Here is a 26,468-nt window from a genome sequence, read left to right on the forward strand (position 1 = left end):
CCTTTCCCTTAAACTCTTCCCCTGGATCGGTAAAAGATGTTAGCGCCCCACTAAATTGTCCCAAACGCTGGAGAACCCAGAACTTTGGTCAGTCCCAGATATCAGTTATTAACCCATGATAGATATACCGTTCCGTTTATAAACTATAAATCCGAGGGACTCCCAACTTGCATATTCATTGATGTCGAGTCATAATAAGACGTACCACAAAACTATCGAAATTTATCCATGTGATGACGTCATAGCCAACATACTGGGTTACACTGACGTTATAATTACGTAAACACAATAAATGAACGTGAATACGTCTGGTAAAAACATGCTGTAAAACCTATGGTTTAGGTGGTTATGATTCCAAAAAATCATGATAAACTTAAGATTATAGTCTACTTAAACGACATAGGCGAGATACAATCCATGGAGTCACTCCTCCCTGCACTGTAACCTGATCAAACCTCTTCTTACTTTTCTTGACAAATTCGTTTACACTCATCAAACTTAAAGCAAAAAATACTCAAACGTATGAACGAAATAGCACACTATATTCAAGGCTATGCATGTTTAAAAGAACGCGTAACCTTTTGCTGCAGGGCTGTTTTTTTCTTTGTGTACACTGTCAGAATATATATATCAAGGAATACATATAACGAATAAGAAATGCCTTACTCCCACCTCCTCCAAGTATATCCCTTTTATTGAGTTAACCAATCAGGTATAGACATGGCCAAACTCGTCAATTGTAGCATATGAGGTAATGGATCATTCAATATCTTATTAAAATCAGATTAAACATCCCCTGGGATTAGTTAGCATTTGTACGTTCTAATTCGTTTTTCAGTTCTCTTCATCAATCAACGGAATATGGAGGTTAATGGTACAAATCAATTTGGAAGCCACATTCACGAGACGCCAAGCTATTATGTAGTCTTTACGTATGCTCTTAAAATTGAGAGTCTGAGAGGGGATTAAAGTTCAATCTATGATATTTCATGTATTAAGGTCGTCCGATCATATACATAGTAAAGCACACTGACCATAAGTTAAGTATCGATGTCGTTCGATCATATATATAGTAAAATATCACTCTCCATAATTTAAGTAGGTCATCCGATCATAAGGTATATGCATACTGCACTTCAAGTTGATTATATTGGTAGTTTACTAAAAAACAAATACTTTTAAAGCAATAGTGTATGGACCAGAATCAAAACGCTTTTATAGACCACTGCTGGCGATACCACAAGAAGTCACTCATGGATGAGTACATGAGCACCGAACTGAATCTGAGAATATTCTGAGAGTGAACACATATAGCATACCCCTGTATACCTTCTAGCATGATTATGATCAATTGGTATACCGTTCAAGATCGCATTCTATGATAATATGAAAATAACTAAACATGGACATATTCCGTCCTTTTGGGTTAACTTCAAACGCATTATCTGTTCATTTATATAAGTGATTTGTGATACTATACTATTGTCCTAAATCCCTTGTATAGGCTAATAGATTCCTGCCTAACGCAAGAAACTGCCGCCAGAAAATGATGTCATCTTAGCAATACTCCCGACATATCTCGATCTCCTGATCATATTCTTTACTGGCGACAATTCGTAAAATTATTTAGAAGCTACAGTCTGCTTAAAATGGTTCCAAGGTATACCTCGCACAACCAGACATCAATTGTATGTTGTTTAGTACAATCGTATGTTCAATGTACAAACGTATGTTCAATGATGGCTACAATAGTATGATCAATGTACAATACTATGATCAATGTAATCGCATGCTCAATGTACAAAAGTATGTTGTTAGTACACTAGTATGATCAGTGTACAATATTATGTACACTATATGATCAATGTACATTAGTATCACGTACATTAGTATCATCAATGTACATTATTATCCTCAATGTACATTAGTATTATCAATGTACATTAGTATGATCAATGTACAAAAGTATGATCAATGTACAATCATAAGTTCTTAGTTTAGTATATGTATCTTGTATCGTGTTAACTGCATGGTTTTCATCACGTGACTGTGATTTAGTTAGCCTACTCTTTTCATTATTTGATAACTTCTCTTCACCATAATGAACATGCATTGATAAATTTTGAATCCAGGGATGAGGGTGTACGTCCCCCCCCCCCCCCCCTTGCAACCCAACAACAAGTTAAAATGACAACCTTGCGAGTATAGACCCAATTACAAACATTAATTAGAGCCTAAATATGAATGCATCACTTCACGTCCAGTGGCGTCACCAGACTTTTCAGTCTGGGGGGGGCACCAGCATTTGATGGGGGGCACTTAGGTGGATACGGATCGCCGTCCTGGGGGAGGGGTCTAAGGGGAGGGGGTGCCCCTCCAGGCGCGGCGGAACGGGAAAATTATTGGGGGGGGGGGCTTATGTGTAGAGACTATCTAAGCGGAGCGCCACCATCGGTTGGCGCGGAGCGTACAAGAAAATTTTGGGTTTTTCAAACCCCCAGATGGCCGGAAACGGCACTTCCCGAGTGTTTTATGCTGCGAATACCTAGCCCTAAAATATGGGTCTCAAGCCTGCAATTTCTCAGATTGCACGTAAAAGTCTGTAAAAACATTGTAATTTGTATATTCGATGGTGTTTTAAGAGAGAAGCTATTACTCGTAGTGTACTCGCAAAGACGTTTTTGAGTGTAGTAAGGGGATGTTGGAGAACTGGCTGAAATGAAGCAAGTCATTGGCCTAAGACGAAGTTGTGTTGCGCTTACCGGTACTCACACTCACTGCTTCCACTTTTCACGGGGCGTGAAGACGCGGTTGGGGTGACAATGTGGTCTATAGCCAGGGGACGGGCCGAGGGTCCCCCCAGCATTTACTAAAATTATTACACCTATATAGTATACGTGTGCATCGGACAGATCGACAAGTATGCATTGAAAAATGGGCAGATGCACGTTTCGGAGCCTTGGTAAATATTGGGGGGGCTTATCATGCATTTGCCCCCTCAACTTTTTCATGGGGGGGCTGAGTCCCCAAGCCCCCCACCCCGATTCCGCCGCCACTGCCCCCCCCCCCTCCCATTTGGAAAATTTTCGCATACGGAGGATGGGCTAGATGCAAAATGCTGCCACATTTGATGCTAAATTCGATCTGAAGATATCTCCAGAAATTGCTATTTTTGAGGTAATGATTTTAACAAGGCGCAGAATTTTGCAGAGGATATGAACCACATGCTGTCGATATTATGCCTAATTACCCTATATCAATAGAACCTACATTTGTTGAATTAATGTGTGCATGACCCCCGACTCCTTTCTTGTCCTTCTCGTTTTCGCCCATTATCTATTAAGATGTAACAGGTTCCAGCATCGTTTTTGGCTCCTATCAGGGATCTCACCATGCAATCCAAAGTTTGATCACACATCGAGTATGGCTCAGTATGCAGGTGTGAACATTCGCCATTTGTTCCTACAAGCATCTGACCTCAAATGACCTCTGCACCCCCTACACAACAGGGTTAATATATGGGTCCACAAATATAGGCAAGTATGGTGCCTGCGGACCCTCACATTCTCACATTTCGTCAGCTCCTAACCTGTCAACCTCAGACCAAGGCAACATATTGCAGTACCCTCCCTTCTCACAGTCATGTAGCTCGCGAAGCGGACGTGTATATCCGCTGGTATGGCGTGAGCACTGACACATTCAATGTAAATATCGACACCTGTTGTGATGGCGCGGGTTACGACTTCGATACCCGACGTTCAAGGATAAACTTTTCATTTTTTCGCAGCTCATTTGAAGAAATTACGAATTACTGTGCTTCTTTGTCCTTATGAAAAACCAACTCAGATGATGGGAGTTGAATATAACAAAATATATATATATTTTTTTACCAACCCAAATCTCAGATGGGGGGGGGGCACTCGGGGGGGGGGGGGGGGGGCACTAGGTTTTCCAGGGGGGGCACGTGCCCCCCTGCCCCCCCCCCCCCCTTGGCGACGCCACTGTTCACGTCTAAACGGGTAGTTTTCTGGGGGAGAAGCCCCACATCCACTACATGAGAGAATTATGCATTCGCCGCTTTTGCTAAATTCAAGTACTAAGCTCTTATATTAAAATCCTATTTCAGTGGGATTATTGTAAAAGAGTGCATAATTACATTATTTATTATTATTATTATTATTATTATTATCATTATATAAATATTTGTATAAATAAATATTTATATAAAAAAAAAATATATATATATATAAATATATATATATATATATATAAATATATATATATATACTGGTTTGCATTTCATCTCTCCCATTTGTTTACCTCTGTATCCTATGACACAGAATTCTTATTAATAATATGAAGCTGCATCCATAACATGTATTGCTGTTCTTTGCTTTAATTTTGAGTTGCTGCTGTTGTCGTGAGCCTTGCCTGTTATTTAGTGGTTACCTTTTCTTACCCTCGTTTTGGCATTACGAATGGAGATTACAGCTAGGAGACGACAAAGGACAACGTATTATGTTACTTAAACCAAGAAGAAGAGACGAGACTTGTCAATTTCAGAAGGCTAGCATTTTGCCCCAAGCAGCTTTCAAGATATATATTGTTTTCCGAGCCTTAAAACATCTTCCAGATATTTTGAAGGCATTCGATTGTAAAGACAGATATTAAACTCCGAACGTCACACAGGACACTATACCAGTATAGAAGATGTCTTAAAGTATGTGGAATGAAATAAAAAACATTCAGTTTTTTAGCTGCAACCGGTCTTAACAAAACTATAAGCATATTATTAAATATTTTACAAACTTTTCGAAGTATCCATTTACTAATTTGATTTCTGCAACCTGTTATTTAGTCCTACTCACCATATTTAGTCACGTGGCAAAACTTCAGTCAAAAGTCAGGTGAGATCGGTGGCCGTAGCATATTGGAAGTAAAACATCCTCTAACATAATATGTATCAGATATGTATTAGCATTCAATCGAGCGTATATATGTATTTGTATAATATGAACTTAAATCAGTATATGAATTAAATTGTATAGACTGTATAAAATACACTGTTATAGTATCATTTACGTGTACCAATTCAATACAGTCACTCTTATTAAAAACCCAACTATACTGACCAAAATAGCCGCAAGATAGTAATCAAAATATTAAGGTTCGTTAACTGTATAATGATGGATACAAAAATGGGGATTGTGAGATGACAACGAAATGCCACTACAAGACATATTAATACGAAGGGGCACAACCACAGATTTTGTTATGTCGTCGAATTGGAGATGTCTTATGTGTGGGGAGGGGGAACCCCTCCTCTTTGAGCATCTTAGTAAAATGGAGGATGGTTATATGCAAACTGGTGCTATAGTTTGCAATTTTGAAACAAATGTTGAAGATTTCGACAGTTTAGGTTGTACTGCACAAACATCTTGCAAATGCACTGTACACTAGGAGTTTTGTTATATTCTGTCTCCCGGTGGGGTGGATAAATACCTCCCCTCCCCTCCCCCCCCCCCTCCCGTCCATCCCCTGATAGAAGCATGTACGTGTTTGCGCCCGTTTGATATATTATTTTGCTTATTTTCTGCAAAATTCCATAACAGTTGTTCATAAAAGATTTGTTTTGGCAAGATTTCAGATAAGTTAACGTAGACAATCTAACTCAATTAATTGTTCAATGCAAAATTGTCCTGGCACCAAGCCATTTGTTCAAACTGTTCATCTCTAATATTAAGGTCTGAGCATGCAACTCGAATGCATTTTACGCACTAGTTTGTATATGTATTATCGGTGCAAAAGTCTGGTTGCTATAGTTGCAGCAAATTTACTTTAATGTTCTTACTCTCTCTTTCCTTCCCTTTTCTAAGAGAGAAGAGACAAGCTCCTCTGCAGCTGAGGTCATTTATACCTCTCAGATAAGGAAACCAAATGTGATATTCATTGCGGCAGGCTAAATTAATGCAAAAATTACAACAACAAAATCGTTTCTAGTTAAAGCTGCTGGCTGCCTTTCATTACTAATTTTGTTAATTTTATTAGTTTTATCCTTTTTCATATTTCCCACTTAACACTCTGAGTCATCCAATTAAATACGAACGATATTTTTCGTTTTTCGTCACAGAAAGTTCATTTTATTATAGCTGTTAATTTATCATAAAGAAAGGGTATTACGAAAGTAATTTCCGTCATGATGCTTATATTAGGTCCAGGGTATTTGCTATTTCAAAAGTCTTAATATAGCCCGGCCTTAGTGTTAGTATTCATTTAACAAAGCAAGGAAATATGTAGAAATTATAACTAACTTTAAACCGACGAACAACACATTTGGTGATCATGATCATGGATATATACGTACTAATTGACGTTACAGGTACGTTGGAAACGTAGTTGGCTGATTCAAGCAACGTATAGTAAACACGTTTGTAAGTTTGACGCATTCGGAGTACTTGCAATGTTGTTTCTCGAGAAAATAAAGTTACGAAGCAAAGTGAAATGCATACATTAGTGATTATATCTTCCCGCTTCTATGACAATAAACAATGTAGTTATTGATACATATATATAGGTATAGTTATATGCATTCGTGGCAGACAACACCACAGTGTAATGTTTTACGTTTGTTGGTTAGACGAGTCTTTTAACTTCCATGATTGATAACTTTTTATCACAATCAATGTGGCAGTGAAAACAGGGTATAGGTGAGGGGGTTAACAAGTATTTCACCACAGCTAACAAATATATCGTCTTAACTTACCACCGAAGTTCAAGGAATAAAATCTGACAGCCAAGAAAACATAGAGGGAAAAAATCACTTTGACTTTTCGATTTATCATAGCAAATTTCAGCCTTATGAACTTTACAAAATCATAAGATATAAAAATTATACTGCAAATGTCAAACCAATTTAGGCAAATAAACAGGAAGATTATGGGATTATGGAAAGATAAATGACGTTACATTATTGAATTAAGTCACTACCTGATGTTGCCTGGTAACTCTTCGGTTAAGGGAGCCAAAGTAGGATTTATAGGTAATGAATACAATATTATTTATGATTATAGAATGCTATGCAACATAAATGTGTTTCATCTTGTTATGAGTATGTGGGTGGTAGAAAGATGACCTATAGAGAGACACATTAAGTTATCATCAAGCATCGGTTAGATTAAAACACGTACGTAATTTAGTTACCTCATTTATTTTACATCTTCCGCGGCGGTAAAATTCATCATAATTATGTTATTTTTGAACGATTTTTTTTAACCCTTTAAGAAATGTATGATTACATCTGGGTTCTTGCCTCAGAGAAATATAATTGTAAAGTTTCCACTTGACTTAAAACGCACGTTTCTAATAATATGAAAATCAAACGGCCCAATAATTCTTACCAAAATAAAGCATGTAAGAAAAATGAAAGTGATTAATGTTATTATTTGATGTATGACGGACAAATAGCCTAATAATATATAATTTAATTTAATATATAATAAATATATATATATATATATATATACATATATATATATAACTATGGATCCTACCTTAGGTCGACAGTTACATTGACTTACACACTAAATTTAATCTAACCCTAACCCTTTTTTCTAACCCTAACCCTGAACCGACCCTAACCAAAACTTTTAAATGAACGTTTTAGAGGACGGAGAACATTATAAAGCTATTTGCGACAATAAAAAAGTGTCTTAAAATGATAGTGAAAACATTAGGTCGACACTGAAATGTCGACCTAAGGTACACTGTTGACCTAAGGTACACGTTTTTACCATAAACTGTCGACCTAAGGTACATATTATGCTTATATACATATATATATATTATATATATATATATACAATAAAGTACAATAGCATAAACAATAAATGTAAGAAACGTTATGCCATATAGGCCTAAAATGTCTTAAGAGTTCTGAGTTTTTATTACTTTGTATCTTATATACCGTTCATATATAATTGTTTAAATTAACATGCAATGATGGAATAAAAAAATAATCACATTGTATACTAAAAAAGAGTATAAATGTTGTTTTGATTAGGAAAATATCAGTAAAATTGAATTGTTTCTTGCTTTGAAGTCGGAAGACTACAGAATAACAAGTCGATAATATTGATAACTATGATCCTTATCTTCTTAGTCAGACAACATAAGAAATTAAAATACGCAATTCTAGACCGGTTTGACGTAGGTTACTTACGTAATAGTGACGTAATTCTCAGACGAAAAGAGACCGAAATCCCTTCAAACACGAAACGTTTGGAAAATTCTCGACAAATTCAAGTTATATATATTTCCAATTATTCCGAGAGTTGAATGGGCAAATGTTACCCTCAGTTTGTGGCTATATAGCTGATTGATATGTTTTTATACTTCAGTTGCCAGAGAACATTTCAATGAAAACCTGTCTTTTGCTCAATTTCCAGGAGTAAAACGTTAACAAGCAAAAAAAAGTTTGTTGTATCCTGAAGCCACTATATACTGGTCTTCAAATGACAACCGCCGAGTAGCACATGGAAATATTGAGTGGTTTGAGTGTCGGGTTATCACAATTTAAAGACATTAACATTAAGAACTATTCTTCGTCTCCCTTCTCGTATAGATCAGGAACATACCTATGACGTCATAGTATTCATAACAATCGCAGTTGCTTCCTTAAGCTGATAGATAAGTAGTGATATGTGTGACGTAACATATATTAAGTTTAAGGTTTGCCCTCTGAAATAAATCGATCGTCTGTAGGTCGCCTAAAGGTTTTCAGATTTTGTCTTGCCTTTGTTGACTAGTGTTGTATGAAGGCTTACGCACATACTGGATGATTTGCAGATATTTACTTTGAGTTATGTTTTATTATTTCATTACTTCAAAATGACAGAATGAATGTTTAAACTTCAATTTATCAGATTAATGATAATATTTGCAAGGTCGTCGTTGCTGAATTGTACTTTGAAAACTTGAATATTGTCTTTATAATTGACACTAAAAGCATATTAAAAGAATGAAAAGATGAGAAACGGTCCTTATGAAACATAAGGAATCGGACTGCTGTATACCTTAAGCACCATTAGTGCGGTATTCAGAGCTATTTTTGTCCTGATGTTTATTAAGCTCCCTCGAAAAACTATACATAATTTCGATCATGATGGGCAGATGAGCTGTGCGCAATATGTTAATACTTGTCACATGAAATAAGTTATACTGGTTCACGCGCACTCACTCGGTTTGCAAAGTGATTTGAAGCTATAGAGGTTAAATAATATGACGGAAGATAAAGTTAGTTAAAATCACATTAAATGTTCATAATTTTTCTCCATTTGAAACACAGAATGAAAATCAGAATTTCAGTACAATAAGAGCGGCATTGCGGCCATATCCCAATCGCTTATCGACACAACATGCATGCATATATTTGTATGAAATAGCCGAGGTGATCCATGTATTGATAAAACACGTAATATATACTTGAAACCATATTTATCTCTTCCGTCTATCTTATTATTATTAAAAGTATGTAGGCTCATTCAGTGTATGCTTGAAGGAATTAAAAATTCAATAGAAGGTGTAGAGACTACTATAGACGATAAATATGAAGTGTTCCTTATACTCCTACGCGCTCTTCATCATGTCTGTTAGATCGTGTAATCTTACCCTTGAGATTGTTTTGTCAAGTGACAAATTTGTTCCGTCTGATTAGAGGGCACTTAAATGTAAGGATTAACATTTTGCATCAAAATAATGCAAAGAAAAAGAAAGCAAAGAAAAAGGATTTGCAGACAGTATCTTTCAGCAAGCCTTGTAGGGCACATGCACGGGAACAGTTGCGCACCTTGAAATAATAACTGCAGTATTAAATTTAATCCAGAAGATAAGGAAAAACTCATCACAAATTTAGTAATATATGCATCTTTAAAGATATGAAGAAGAAAAAAGACTTAACAAAACCTGTTCCTTTAAACCGAAGTGAGAAAGGCTATTTTGGGGGTTTACTTCTCTGCGCTTGCACCTGGTCATATGATATGCACATTTTGTCTAATTTTATTTGCCCGATCCGCCTTCGAAGACTCTTCTCTTCAATTACAGACAGTGAGTTAAATCTTGCCTATATAAAGATTACGATGGAAAGAAAATCTATATGAAGGACTTACCGTGATCCATACTTGAAGGATGGGTATGACGATATTCCGTCTCCAAGATATTAAGAATATCAAAGAAAACAAAGTAGACTCATCAGTTTTTCAGACAATCCTTGATATGATTAGATTTTCTTTTCTTCAACACTGTATAGTTTTCCTTTAGAAAATCAATTCTCGGTATATGACACTGCATTTATCGTGGTTGCAAGTATAGAATTCAGCGATTCATAGGGTTCAGATGGCAGTAATTTCTGAACAGCCCGATGGAAACGCCAGCATAATAAAGTGTCGTGTGTTTGAACTGGTTAAACGCGACCAACTGATATCCTAGGTAAATTAAATGAAGATTTCGCCAAAAGTTATTACGACCTTAGTTCTACTCGTTGTTGCTTTAAGATATTATTCGAACGCCCACATTATGCACAATCAAATTTATAATGTTTCGCTTATATGAGGGGAAAATAAGCGTACAAGTAAAACTACGTTACACAAAGTGATATTTTACACAATATATAATTGACACTGATGGAGGTTAATAATATTAAGATGAGTTTTTGCCTTCGATTGAAAAAAACGAGTTAAGGACTGAAGGTTGACGATATCCTGATTCCGTCGACCTATATGTATACCATTAATGAAGGTAAACTATAATATCATAACCTAAGTGACACAGTTCCACGTGATGGTATATATAGGTTTGATCACTTTGTAGACTCACACGCATTAGCATGTAAATGCTATGCTTTCCCTTTCCGTCATATGTAAAGCATCCATGCCATAGTAACCAATCCAGTCAAAATAATTGATTTTATGTTATTATGCTCCAATAAATTAAGACTCGTTGAAACAGTCAAATATCTTTCACTTTAGCCTACGGGTGAAAACATATACAAAGGTTAAACAAATGCCTTGCACCGCTTCCAACAATGTTGTACTGTATACGCTACGACAATTTCAAAACCAGTAAAATTCTTTCTCTTTTATCACATTCATTCAACACATTTCACAATTCGACTACTTTCGTTTCATTGTAAGAAATGAAGAGAATTCTGAAGTCTTCCGCATGAGCGAAGACTTCAATTAATGTTGTTGTTCCTTCAATGATAACCAGGAATACGTTACATAAGCTGAACAGCTGCAAAAACTGCGGAGTTTGGCTTCCAATCCTTTACTTGATGTTAACTTAATTTGATATACATTATCCCGAACATGTCACGGTATACATTTGAATTATCTACCTGTACAAGTCTGTCAATGTAATAACGATTTATAACGCGTTACAACCGGTGCTCAAAACAACCGTGTAATCTCTTAGTTATTTTCTATAGTTGACCTGTTACACAGCGAATTTTAAATTCGAAGAGTTTTAACCTTTTGCTCCTTTTTTTTTACATTTATAATCAACACTCCCCAGAGTCAAACGCTGCGGGCTCCATGGGGATCGAATTTGCGAGAAGGCAAGATATGCTCAAAGCAGTGGGCACTGCATTAAGGAAAACACTGCTAATGTAATTCTATTAATTATTGGTAAAAAATAATGCCACAGAAAAGTCTCAATCGCGCTAGGCAAAAGAAAACAGAGCGAAGTAATTTAGTGATGTATAGTTGTGTCAGAATAGTGGCGCTCATAATGATAAAGAGAGCAATGGTTCGGGATGAGAAGACTTGACAAAGCCATGCATCTAACCTAAAGCAAAAGACATTTTGGCAACTTGTGAAAAGTTTCGCAAGGTGTCGCGCTAAAGGCTCAAGTTTCGAAGGTCAGGAAGTTGTTTTTGATCATACTCTTGCAAATGCAGTCAGATTAGGGAGTTTCCATAACAACTCCCTGGTTAGGTGTATGAAATATTTCCTGCATGTGTATATACTACGTACAGTCATAGTGATTTAAGTTTGTGGACGAACTTAAATAAAACAACTGCGTAAAACTGTGGAATCTGGCACAACGTTAGTAGACTCTTAGAGAACCAGTGGCGTATACGAGGGAGATTGGGATATTCTTCCTCATGAAAACATCTTCGGGCCCGACTCGCCTCCAGACCCCCCCCCCCCCCCTTCACCAATCAAATTTGCCATGTCTAAAGAAACCAGGCAGAAATATGTGCTACTGTTTGACTTCTGATTATAATTTACTTACGTCCTAATACCTCCAAACTTATGCTGTATGAAGCTGATATAAGTTACAGAAACGATGGAAACCGCAAGCTTCAGGGGACTCCGCCCTCTTGACCCACCGGAGGTCATATGTAGTCCTTGACCCCACGCCCCGAACCTATATAGCTCGCTTGCATTCCCGGCAATGTGCCTCACAATATCGCTCTGATTTTAATGCCACCCCCTTCCCCGTGCCCCAATTCGAAATGTTTGGCGACGCCAATGTAGAGTATGAACCTAATAGGACTGACGTCGTCACCAGTTGTTGGGGGAGGCTTGCAAGTGAAAAACAATCGTTGCTCACAAGCAGACGCCGGAATATGACATAATGTTGTGTACACAGTCATCTGCATTCGTGAGCTCTAAACCGTAAAATGTTCTTATTTAAGTTCTTGTAGTTCCTTACATCTACATAAAAACAAACCTCTCAAGATTCTTGAGTTGACAACATTTTTAATCATATTATATCGATTTCATGGCCTTTTGATTAACATTGCAATGAGCAGGTAACTATATAGGTAAGATTGAAAGTGAGGTCATAGAAGTGAAGTCTGGGAAAAATCCGATGAGGTATACGAAAACTTAGTCTAAGGGCATGGATTAACGAGCCAAGTCACATGTCAAGTATTCAAGCGAACATAATTATCTCACAAATACCTCATGGTTGCTTTGGAAACCACCTTATGACATTTTTCTTACAACTATTGGATTGATGATTAAGTGCAAGGAAACATTCTTGACTTCGAGATGACAAGTCAGATAGCCTAGCCTACATAGGCCTACACTGTGCATGCATCGTTAGGCTACAGTGCTGCCGATGCTGCCTTACTTAATAAGACCTGTCTCGTTGCAGAAGGCTTAAATGTTCCAACATTACAGAAATGTAATAAAGTCAAATTGGAACAACGTACGGTAGAACGCATGCCGTTGAACTTGACACTTGTCTAAATGTTTCATGTGGACTGTAGGTTCAATGTAGGTTCATTGCCCTAGGCTAGTCCTATACTTACTGAGTTGGTGATATCAAATCTTAGCTATGAGGTGACATAGGTGACTTGCATATCCTAAGATATCTTAGGGCCAAGTTAACCCAAAAAGTACTTCCTCTTTTTTAAGGAGATGGATGGTTTGCTAATTGGCTCATTTTTCAATTCTTAATTTATCAAAAAGCATTCCAGTACTGAATCAGATTGGTTCCTGCAAACATGACGTCACACTTGAATTAGCATGGTTGTGGACTTGTAGTTTGTAGTATACCAGATCTGCATGTACATTTGCATGTTCATGTACAGTATTTTGATGTGAGAAGGAAGTTTTAAAATATGAGAAATTGGTCCTTATAGGTACAGAAATAAGTGGGTTACTTTCTTGTCATTGAGGCGCGCGCACGATAACATACTTAATTCAGGCGCGGCGGAACGGAAAAATTATTGGGGGGGGGGGGCTAATGTGTGGAGACTATCTAAGCGGAGCGCCACCATCGGTTGGCGCGGAGCGTACAAGAAACTTTTGGGTTTTTTTCAAACCCCCAGATGGCCGGAAACGGCACTTCCCGAGTGTTTTATGCTGCGAATACCTAGCCCTAAAATATGGGTTTCAAGCCTGCAATTTCTCAGATTGCACGTAAAAGTCTGTAAAAACATTGTAATTTGTATATTCGATGGTGTTATAAGAGAGTAGCTATTACTCGTAGTGTACTCGCAAAGACGTTTTTGAGTGTAGTGGCGGAACTAGGGGTATTGGTCAGGGGGGGAGCAAGAATGGTCTGTAGGGGCGCTTTCGACACTATCTAAGCGGAGCGCCACCACAGGTTGGCGCGGAGCGTACAGAAAATTTTTGAGTAAAGTTACTCCCTAGATTGCAGGAAATGACCCTTTCCGGGCCTTGCTAATTTGCAGATAAACGGAGAATAAATAGTTGTCGTCGCCATTTTGTAGGAAAATTACACCAACAGAATATGACAAATGTCAATAGGTATATGAGAGCGCAATAAAATAGTCAATAATCGCGAATAAGTTAAAAGTAGTGAAAAGCTGAAAAGGGCGCCAGCAGTCCATTTGAGTCCGTCAGGAGGGGGGGGGGGGATCCGCCCCCTGACTGTATATATGGACGCTCCGCCACTAAGTAAGGGGATGTTGGAGAACTGGCTGAAATGAGGCAAGTCATTGGCCTAAGACGAAGTTGTGTTACGCTTACCGGTACTCACACTCACTGCTTCCACTTTTCACGGGGCATGAAGACGCGGTTGGGGTGACAATGTGGTCTATAGCCAGGGGACGGGCCGAGGGACCAGAGTCCCCCAGCAATTACTAAAATTATTACACCTATATAGTATACGTGTGCATCGGACAGATCGACAAGTATGCATTGAAAAATGGGCAGATGCACGTTTCGGAGCCTTGGTAAATATTGGGGGGGTTTATCATGCATTTGCCCCATCAACTTTTTCATTGGGGGCTGAGGGGGCTGTTAAATTGTAATATTTACCTTTGGAAGAGTGTGGGTCTGTTCACTTAACAAGCACTCTCTTCCAGCATTAGTCAAATTTTGTTTACTCAAAACTTAGACTTAACATATCCACACCCCTACGTACCCTCAGTCCCAAATCTTAAATGTGTCATTAGTTGTATAATTTGATCAAACTTATAGTACGATTGTAACTTGACATACGTAACTGAGGTATATCCTATAAAGGCCTATGTATAGCAGCCTAGGCTAGATCCACCTTATGCTATAATCAGCAAGCATGTGTAAAACTACTGCTAGCCTAGGCTAGTTATACTTACAGAAGTCTTCTACCTCTCATCCCAGCCCAAGATAGGGGATTTACATTAAGCATAACTAAACCATTCAAACTTAGTTATGGCCTAGGCCTAAGTTAATCTTAGGTTTGCTTAGCTAGCATCTTGAACTAAGTTGGCTATCGTGTACCCTAAAATACTGCATTTGACTTCAGATTTCAAAGTAAGGATTAGCATAATTAGGCATAGGTGCACTACAACCTTTAGATAATCAGAGATTATCAGTAGAACGGTGGTTATGTACATAGAGGTAGGAGCCTACTTTGACTTGGAGGGCGGTAACTACTTGCTCGAAAAATATAACCAAAATTTTTCGCGCTTTCAACATGTTAATATGCATATCATATAGGCATCCATCGGTTATTTCATCAAATGCCAATAACATACAATTTTCCGTGTTATTGCCCTTCCATATTGGATTTCATTTTTGGGGAAGTCGTTACAATAATAAAGATAATAATAATATAAGTTTAACCATTGAAAACAAAATGCAAATTATTATTCTTTCAGTAGGTGCCCGAAAAATTCAGTCTTACTCTGGCATGGGGCACAGTTGCCTTTTAGTGCTAATTATAGGCTAGGTTAGACCTAGTCTAACTGCAACTCCGTGGATTTACCATCTTGTTTGCCATTTTCCTCGAGGATATGCTGTATGCAGCATACTGGTCAAGTATATCATGTTCCTATCACCTAGTCTAATCGTAACTAAAAATAAAAATATCAATAAATATTTTCCATAAATACTGTGAAATACTGATTATGTCTACTGGGAAGGTTGTGGTAATAGCTACGCTTCTTTTTTGTGGGGGTTGAAGGGGTTATGGGTGGTGTACGCCCCACACCGTTTGTGTGATATCAATATTGACACTTGAAAGAAACGCCACATTATACGAGTCATGACCGTGAACGTTGATGATTTGGGCACCTTGCCGAAAACATCCAGTCCATAATGTACGTGATAAGTTACATTGCTAATAGTATTTCAGGAGCTAAACGTACTTTGTTTCACCAATGAAAGAAGAACATACAGGTCAACTGAGAATTGTGATGAAAATAAGTAAAATTCCCACATTACATATGTCTGGTGAGTCAATCTTTAATTAAAGCTGGGGTTGGGAAAGAGAATCGCGACAAAAATATGGCAATGAAAAAGAATTCAAATGCAAGTGGCAGAGTGGTTAGACGTGGTGTCGTGGTATTATAAACATACCAACTTAATTGATAAAAATCATAAGATAACGTACCGTACATAGAGTCTGTCTTGTGATTTTGTCAAAGAGTGTCACACTGATTATAACCATCAGCTCCTTTTATACTAGCCTGAAAATTGGCGTAAGTTTACGCACATGAGTTACTGCTTCAAATAACACCGCCCCTGAGTTGCTGTCACCACTCTTCCGGACACCCAGGCCGGAAGCTCAGCTCCTCGAACAAAAGACCAGGGGCCTGTTTCACAAAGCACTAATTAGTCGCGTCTTAGTGGTCTTAAGACGCGTATTAGTGAATAGGACTTATAGTGCCGGTTTCACCATCACTAAGTCGCGTACAAGACTTAGTCCACTCTTTCAATAAGTAGCTTAACGGGACTTAGTCTACGTCCCGTATTGATGAGACTTAGGGACTGATCTTAGTGTATTTCTAGTCATATGATCGAATTGGCGCCAATTTTAAACCTGCTAAGTCTGCACAAATTACACTATACACGAACGATATCAACTACAACAATGGCCGTTCAGATTGCTCAGGAAATTCACAGCAAGCTGTAAACTAACTTTTACAATTTCTGTGTGAAAGTACTGTTTTTGAATTCCAAAACCATGATTACCATTAACATTTAACCGAGTTTCATCTCACAAAAAGCTGTGTTTATTTGCCTTTATTCAAAATCACCTCAGTCAATATGATAAATATTGGGAAATTTAGAGAAACTATGTATTATTATTTAACATTATTTCACATCACATACTTTAAGAACCGGCATGTGCTTGGAATGTAACCACAACATACAGTTGATCAAGGGAAGAGGGGTTCAACTTATGCAATGAGTCGACAACCTTTGCGAGGATATAAGTACAAGTATACCAAAATGAATACAAACACAATAGTTTCCCAGGTAACCCTCAGGGTAAATATTTATATATTTACCATAAAGTTAAAGATGGATCAAAAGGACGAATACGCAAAACATAATTAATCACTAACATTCCACTAAATCTGCAGCCTTATATATATATTACATGAGAGTACTATGACAGATCACAATTCATGTATTTATTTGTTTTATCACAACATTCAGGTGATAATAATAATTAAAACAAATACAATGAGTTGGGAAAGGTTGTGTTCTGAAAAACCTTCATGGCTTAACGAGCAGAGCACTCCCTGCTTAACTTTGAAAATATTCATAAATATATGTCTCCACATTCAAAACCACCCATGGGCGTCAATCCTGGGGGGACACTTCCCCCCCCCCAATTTCGATGGGACGGGGACACACTATCAAATGTCCCCTCCCACACATTTGGAAAAAGAGTAGTGTCGTGGCTCTATTTGGTTAGGGCTTACACATATCTCAGAATTCATATCATCTAAGATTGGAAGTTTATGAAATTTATGCGCATGTATGAGGTCCTGAAAATATAATTAAAGTGGTTTGTCTGGCCATCCTTGTTTCAAATTTCATAGAAATGTATTCTCGTAGACCTACCAAAACATTTAAACTGACACATTCCCATTGGAAGTTTGTCACAGGTGGCATTACAAGTCATTGGTGGTTTAACATGCTGGCGTATGACGACTTTTGGCCAAATTTGCGCTAAGCTCACTAAACTAACTCAAATCTGGACTGTGCCTAATTAGTTAGTTATTTAAACTATTAATAATGGCGTACGAGGAAATGCACCATTTTGTGTTATGACGGCAAGGCGAGAAACTCACAAACAGTCGCGGCGGATAGCTTCCTTCGCCTATATATGTCCGGGGACATTTTGGGACATCGTTCCTATAGGCCTATATCTGAGGCCCTGGGGTCATTCCTTGACCGACTTGGTGCAATAAAATGTGCCCATTACGAAGTAAATTTATTCACAGATTGTATTCTATCCTGAAACATAAGGCAAAATGGGGCTGGGGTTTCCAGTTCGCAGCATCATTTGTCAACTTGCACTGGGTTCTAATGTTCATGTCAATTGGAATCACTAATAAAAGAAATAATCCACAAAAAATTAAGGCCGCATGAACTTTATTGCAGATTTCCTGAGTGACGAATTTGTAATTTTCTCCCGAAATCACGCAACTAGATGGATGCTATCCAGCCTGGCAAGTGCCACCTCCAGCGATCTAGCAGGTATTGAAATCTGAAATTTTCTTGGTACGCTGCGCGCCAACTGATGGTGGCGCTCCGCTTAGATAGTACGTACGGCCGGAATACTCGAATAGATTACGCCCCCCCCCCCCCCACGTTCCACCTAACTATAGCACAGGCATATGAGTTGGGGCATAGTTGCCTTTTAGTGCTTCTATAGGCTAGGTTAGGACTAGCCTAACTGCGGGCCTAGGCTAGGCCTAACCTATCGCTTAGACCTGTGCTAGTTTAGTTTAGTAGAAAAAAAGGATCAGGAGGGACACTTAAGTCCCCAACAAGGACCCTATAGAGAGAGGGAAAAAACCTGAAGACACAAACACTCAGACCCGATAACAATGCTTAAAGTGCGTGTCCAAAGCATTCTTAAACCCATTGACACTACTTGCAAGTACAATTTTCTCAGGCAAACCATTCCACTCATTCACAACCCTATTAGAAAAAAAGTTATGCCGAATATTAATCCTACTATGTGACTTTTGGAGTTTAAGACAATGACCTTTGGTACAACTACTGTTAGCAAACATGAAAAAGTCGGTAAAGGATAAATTGTCGAAACCATACACAATCTTGAAAACCTGGATCAAGTCCCCACGTAACCTCCTAAGCTCCAGTGTAGTGAGATTCAACAGTTGTAACCGCCTATAATAAGGAACACTCTTTAAGGAACTAATCATCCTAGTAGCCCTCCTCTGGACCTTTCAAGTACTTCCTTATCCTTAGCCAAATATGGATTCCAAGCCTGCACAGCATACTCCAGATGAGGCCTAACCAACTGCTTATGTCAATTATATCATGTTCCTATAAACCTAGTCTCCATCGTAACTATATATATATAAATTTCCATAAAAACTGTTAAGTACTTATTATGTCTACTGGGAAGATTGTGGTAATAGCTACGCTACTTTTTTGTGCGGGGAAAGGGGGATATATAGGGGAGGTGTTAGCCCCTACACGCCACACCAGGCGCGGCGGAACGGGAAAATTATTGGGGGGGGGGGCTAATGTGTGGAGACTATCTAAGCGGAGCGCCACCATCAGTTGGCGCGGAACGTACAAGAAAATTTTGGGTTTTTCAAACCCCCAGATGGCCGGAAACGGCACTTCCCGAGTGTGTTATGCTGCGAATACCTAACCCTACAATATGGGTCTCAAGCCTGCAATTTCTCAGATTGCACGTAAAAATCTGTTAAAACATTGTAATTTGTATATTCGATGGTGTTTTAAGAGAGTACTCATAGTGTACTCGTAAGGCGTTTTTGAGTGTAGTAAATTACTACTTGCAGTTAAATGCAATAATTAAATAAATGTCATAAGAAAAAACTGAAAGCATTTCTTAATGTCAACAAATGGGTAATTCCAAAACCATGTGCAGTTGCCAACAAATTTCTATGAACCAAGCACTGTCACGAATGCATGTACCCTAAACAGTACAGGTGAAATGCTAATATTGTGTTTTTGTTATCACACTTAAGGCACTTTAGAAGGATATAACCTACGAAAGATACATCTCAAATTAGAAGGAAATGTCCCTGAAAGATATATCCATGGGAAATGTGCTACCATTAGAAGGATATATCCTTCAGGGGATGTTGGAGAACTGGCTGAAATGAGGCAAGTCATTGGCCTAAGACGAAGTTGTGTTGCGCTAACCGGTACTCACACTCACTGCTTCCACTTTTCACGGGGCGTGAAGACGCGGTTGGGGTGACAATATGGTCTATAGCCAGGGGACGGGCCGAGAGGCCCCCCAGCATTTACTAAAATTATTACACCTATATAGTATACGTGTGCATCGGACAGATCGACAAGTATGCATTGAAAAATGGGCAGATGCACGTTTCGGAGCCTTGGTAAATATTGGGGGGGCTTATCATGCATTTGCCCCCTCAACTTTTTCATTGAGGGGGATGAGCCCCTCCAAGCCCCCCCCCCCCGGTTCCGCCGCCACTGCGCCACACCGTTTGTGTGATATCAATATATATTGACACGTCACATTATACGGGTCATGACCGTGAACGTTGATGATTTGGGTATATCTTGCCGAAAACATCCAGTCCATAATGTACGTGATTATTTACATTGCTAATAGTATTTCAGGAGCTTAACATACTTTCACCAATGAAAGAAGAATATACAGGTCTTCTGAGAATTGTGATGAAAATAAGTAAAATTCCCACATTACATATGTCTGGTGGGTCAATCTTTAATTAAAGCTGGGGTTGGGAAAGAGAATCGCGACAAAAATATGGCAATGAAAAAGAATTCAAATGCAAGTGGCAGAGTGGTTAGACGTGGTGTCGTGGTATTATAAACATACCAACTTAATTGATAAAAATCATAAGATAACGTACCGTACATAGAGTCTGTCTTGTGATTTTGTCAAAGAGTGTCACACTGATTATAACCATCAGCTCCTTTTATACTAGCCTGAAAATTGGCGTAAGTTTACGCACATGAGTTACTGCTTCAAATAACACCGCCCTGAGTTGCTGTCACCACTCTTCCGGACACCCCGGCCGGAAGCTCAGTTCCTCGAACAAAAGGCCAGGTGCGCGATTGCTTACGTCATTGTCAACAACCTTAACGGGGCTTTCCCATCAAAGAACCGCAACATTAAGAGCCCGTACAAGCTTAAATTTTTTACAGTGTAACGAATAGCTTTCAAAAGTTAATGTAGTATGCAAGTTCAGATACAATATTTTGCTGTATTTTTAATTCTGCTGTTTGAACTTGGATTGCATAGGGTTCAAACTTTCTTATTGGGCATGTGCAGTTAAAAGAAATAAATTCATATATATATATATTCACCCAAGTTTGACGACAAAATTGGATGTACACTAAAAAACACACGCAAATTTGTCAGTGTGCATTTATGACATCCCACTTGTAAACGTCAGGTTCGATTTTGGTACAAAACATGTCCACTTTACAAGTTGTTTTCTCGAAAACGATACATGGGGATTGAATGCAGATGCTTACAATATGCTCTTCTTTCATCAGCCAAGATAAGTTTTCCGGTGGACTATCCTTCTAGCCTGCTGTTTTTTGTGTGTGTTAAACTCTGTATAGTAAACACACAGCCTTTGTCCCTTTCCTGTCAAAATTTCCCCCCAAAGGCTACACACTCTCTTTAATGTTAAATAACGATTTTGCCTTCTCGGCTCTCCACGATTCGCATCAGGTCGTGTGTAAATAACAACACTTTCCAAACACATTTATTATCATTCATATTACGTCATATATAGATACGTCTCTATATACGAAGTATATTTTTTGTCCTATTACATTGCATCATTTTATGCCGGAAACCATTCGAAATATGGTATTTCTCCAAATGGAGGTGATTAATTTAAATGATACAAAAGTGCCATTGGGTTCTTTTATTCATAGTTTAGATTGATAAATAACGGAGTGGAATATTGTTTTTGTAACCTAAAGTAACTCATATACACGAGGACCGCAGAAGGCATTGTCGCAAGGTGAGTGTTGTAGTGCGCATGGTCAGATTTTGCGTCAGGTCGCGTGTAAATAACAACACTTTCCAAACACATTTATTATCAGTCATTACGTCATATATAGGAACGTCTCTATATACTAAGTATATTTTTTTGTCCTATTACATTGCATCATTTTATGCCGGAAACCATTCGAAATATGGTATTTCTCCAAATGGAGGTGATAAATGTAAATGATACAAAAGTGCCATATGGTTCTTTTATTCATAGTTTAGATTGATAAATAACGGAGAGGAATATATCTTTGTTTTTGTAACCTACAGTAACTCATACACGAGGACCGGAGAAGGCATTGTAGCAAGGTGAGTGTTGTAGTGCGCATGGGCAGATTTTGCGTGGGTGTAATATCTTCTGGGAGATAATCTAAAGTTCGATAGCGATATACACTTGGTCAAAGTGAGAGAAACGACAGCAACTACATATGCTCGTATTCCCTAGGTGAATCCTTCTTACTGTCTTCCTATAAAATCACAATAATGAGGGTATAGGCATTCATCGCTTAATCCTCAGTTTATTTGGAAATAATTCCAATCGTCAAGTTAGAAGATGAAATTTCCTGCAAAAGGCAGCATTCCGATTCCTAATGTATAGTTGGTAGTTTGTTCTTTTGCATGCCTGAATATAATTTAGTACAATTATCTCAAAAACAAACAAAAAACTGAAGCGGGAAGAGAAAGAATCATGTTTGATTTTTCTACTGTTGATTTTGGTACACCTTCGGATATTATATTTCATTGTAAACTCGCAATTTTAAAAGACAGTTTTCTTCATATATCGAAGATAGAGTCGAAATTTAAAAAAAATAAATTAAACTTGTTCAATTTATGGTTTATCTCGTGTGATTAATACTGATTGCAAGAATGCATCGGTGGGCCGGAGATATTTACAGATATTAAAATTTAATGCATTTCATATATCCATATCCGTTGCAGAACTATGGCTGTGAAAACCAGCTAGTAATCATCACTGTGCCCTTCTTAATCCCTGGAAAATATTCTGCACAAGATAATGTACCATTGCAGCTATAATGTCACTTGCAATATACCACATTATCATACTTTTTCGTAAGCTTCAATCATGGTACAGACCGTTCAAAACCAAAAAAGATAGCCAGAACGGTAAAAATAGAGGACTGTAGTTCTCTTGATGGGATTAACCAGCATAATACTATAACTCACTACACACTATAGCTCAACTTACTTTGGGGATATTGCGTACAGCACATGCAAAGCGAATGCACCTCCTCTAAATGTTTAGGAACTACTCACGACGGATAGACTCCCATTTTGTTTTATATGTTAACGACAATCTCTGACCTGTTTTTTTTACTGAATCTTGTATATTTATGTATAAACTTCCGCTTTTAATTCAAATTTGCTCAAAGTGGTATACCGTTAACTTTACGATAATCTGGCGTTTCAAATTTGTCTCTATATATAGCGGATCCTAAACATCCAAATAAATTTTTACTTGTATATCAAAAACTTAACTGCAGATACACCGCAGATATACCCATGGATATCGCGTCTAAAATGTCTCCATGCCGTCCTTCTTTTTTTTACATGTTGCCATATAATTGCATGTCTACCGGGTTTTAAAGTTTTGATCTTGTATGACCTTTTGACATCTAATTAAAGTTTGAAATCGTCCCACGTTAAACCGTTTAATCATTTAATCCGTAGGATGAAGATTACATAGGCTACACACATGACCTGCAAATCAACATATAAACCCACGTGATCACTCACGGCTGCTTAACTTAATATTGCCTAAAGTACGACAAGGACTTATAAAACTGTCTTTTCGTCATTAAGACACAAAAGAATGCCGAATTTAGGAGAGTTTATTTTAAAGACTTCCATGATGACAAAGAAGTCATCTTCCACCAGCAAACGTTTAGTCCCACGACCCAACTATACTTCCAAGAGGTCCTTAGCCAGGACCTCCCCGGCTCCCTATCCCGAAGAATGATGAAAGCTAGCTTGGACGATGCATGGACGTCGGCAAGCTCCGAAAACTGTCGATTAAACTTTCCACGGCATTTCGGAAATTACGTGAACCACCGAAAATTTTAGGCGACCACATTTTGGGGCGCGCGCAATTGGTTTTGCGGACCGTCGTTTTACACTATCCTTTCAATGTATTTAGTACATTGCTAAAACTGCCACGGCATCTGCTCTTTGAATCAACTTGTAACCTTTACAATTACTTCGCTGTTTTGTATATGAAAGGATATTCGATCTTGTGAAAAGGTTTCAGCTAGTGCAGCAAGCATATAGAACAATAAGCCATTCAGGTTAGTAGTTCATTTTCTAGGCAATCCTTTTTAAGTTAATTGCATGCTTTTGTTGTTCATTAAGCACGGTGCCTCTTTGCGATTCTTTCATTAATCAACCCTGCTCATAGCTTTACTTTGGCGAGTATATATACGTCCCTTTTAGTAAGCTTATATAATTTTTTAACAACGTGAACACTTTCATTCCGTGTTAATTAGTTTTGAAGTGCCATCTTTTGGCTTCATTCAAGGTAATCTAAAATTTTAAGACGCAAATGACGTCATTTCACCTGTATAAGAAATGTCAAACCAAACGCGTAAGCTTCCATATTTTCACGATTATGAAAATTTCTTTTCAAAGCCGTGGTCGTTTAAAGTCGTGAAATCTTAAACGCCTTGATCGCCATTAGTTAGTAAATTCGGACTCAAGTTTTAGTTTCGTTAGCAGCGGCGTAGCAAGAGGTAACATGGTTCGGTGCAGCAATGAAACTGGGAATCCCAAAGGAGGGTCCATATTCACTCCCAACCAGGGTTTGGGATTGGGTGAGCATTTGCTTTATATTTCGCACACAAACACTCAGATACATATGTTTGGCATTTTCGGGTTTTCCATGTTTAATAAAGTATTTTGTTTTCATGCCCGTTTTGGTCGGTATATCAGTAGAGAACTTTAAGAACTGGACTGAACTGAACAGTATTTAAGATAAAGCCTAAGGAAATGAGTAAACCGTGTCCATTTTAATAAAACTATGGAGACTTTCAGTTTTACCGTAAACATCCTCTCCTTAACTGCTGCATCTGAACTTAAACATGTTCTTAGAATGACAGAGATCCTGTGAAATCATAGGCCTACAGCAAATAAGTGACAAAAAATGGTAAGTTAATTATTCAAGACAACATTGTCAAATTTTATTTATATGTAAGGAACTCCACATATACTAACCAGTTTGAGTAGCACATGATAGCATTCCTGTAAATATTTACTATCAACCAATCGTCAATCAATCAGTCATTCTTTAATGCAGGGCTCGACTTCTAACTGAAAGACCCATTCAATCATTCCGAAGGGCCTTCAAACAGTACATAGGATAATTTGATCTATATAACCGTCTTTTTAGTAGCCTGCTGGATGGCAGATTTATAAAAAAAAAATATGGAGGGGGGTGGGGGGCATCTACATATCTTTCACAGTGTTAGAGGTATGTTAATTTATAGATTCCATGCATGACACTACAGCGTATATAAGGTGCCGAGTCCTCTTTTGATAATTGGATTATACATTCCCAGATGTGCAGAGGTTTTTTTCTGTTCATCTGAGAATCTTTTGTCACCCACGGCGTTAAACAAAGCGCATTTGCTTCGCTCCCACTCCCTTCATCCGGGGGCTTCGAGAACCAGATCGCACCCCCCCCCCCCACCGTTTTGTTGAAGTCTCCAAAGTTCATGGTGCATCCATAGGCGTATATATCGTCAGAATGCATCATTCTTTATCCCATAGTTGCCAGGGCCCCGTAATTGACCCTCGGGCCCCGAGTCTATAGGCGCACTTCTTCCCTTCGGCCATACCCTCCGCTCCCATTCTAACCCGCTCCCCGCTCCTCCCACAGTAAAAAAAAGGAGAAGAAAGCAATCGAGGGGCTTACCTGTTGATGCAGAGTAGTGTTACTATTCGCGAAACAGTATTATGATGTTTATAAGGCAAGTAAACTAAAGACACCTTCATTGCCTGCTAAAGTTATTCATGAGGTATCCGTTTCACTCAATCCTATAAGTCAAGCTATGTTTATGGTAAGCCGATGTGGACAACAATAGTTCCAGCTTTTACATAAATTCATTAAATGAGTATTACTTCAGCTATTACATCTGCTTGTAGGCGAAGCTAACGTTTGAACTTGGCTGTATGGTCAGTTCTGTCATGGCAACCATCGACAGGTCTCAAAACGGATTAACCGGGATGCACATTTTAATTTCCAATTGCAATGACATATCATGTTGATGCAAATTTAATTGTCCGCAATGGGCAAGTGTGATGCTTTTTGTTTTCCATCACCGATCTGTCTGAAATGTACGAAAAACGTTGCTATCAAATATTGCACAATAATGCACAATACAGTGGCGGAACGAACACTTTTATGCTGGGGGATAAGATGTAATGACGTCCAGGGGAGAGGTCAAAGGGGTACTCCCTCCCCTGTGAGAAATTTTGCT

At 38.3% G+C, this 26,468-nt stretch overlaps 1 protein-coding gene across 2 annotated transcripts in view; it reads right to left on the reverse strand.

Moving 5' to 3' along the window:
• Positions 1-16,489, reverse strand: part of LOC139969044 (synaptotagmin-15-like) — a 150,542-nt gene extending 134,053 nt beyond the window's left edge. The window contains exon 1 of one of the 2 annotated variants that reach the window (XM_071973771.1): positions 16,351-16,489. In XM_071973771.1, the coding sequence (XP_071829872.1) occupies positions 16,351-16,407 (57 nt within the window). In that variant the 5' untranslated portion in view covers positions 16,408-16,489. Of the gene's footprint in view, positions 1-10,163; positions 11,736-16,350 lie in introns of those variants that run through there. The other variant, XM_071973772.1, reaches the window with a different exon arrangement.
• Positions 16,490-26,468: the final 9,979 nt, after the last annotated feature.

Source organism: Apostichopus japonicus, chromosome 6 (assembly GCF_037975245.1).
Source record: "Apostichopus japonicus isolate 1M-3 chromosome 6, ASM3797524v1, whole genome shotgun sequence".
Classification (NCBI taxonomy): Eukaryota; Metazoa; Echinodermata; class Holothuroidea; order Aspidochirotida; family Stichopodidae; genus Apostichopus; species Apostichopus japonicus.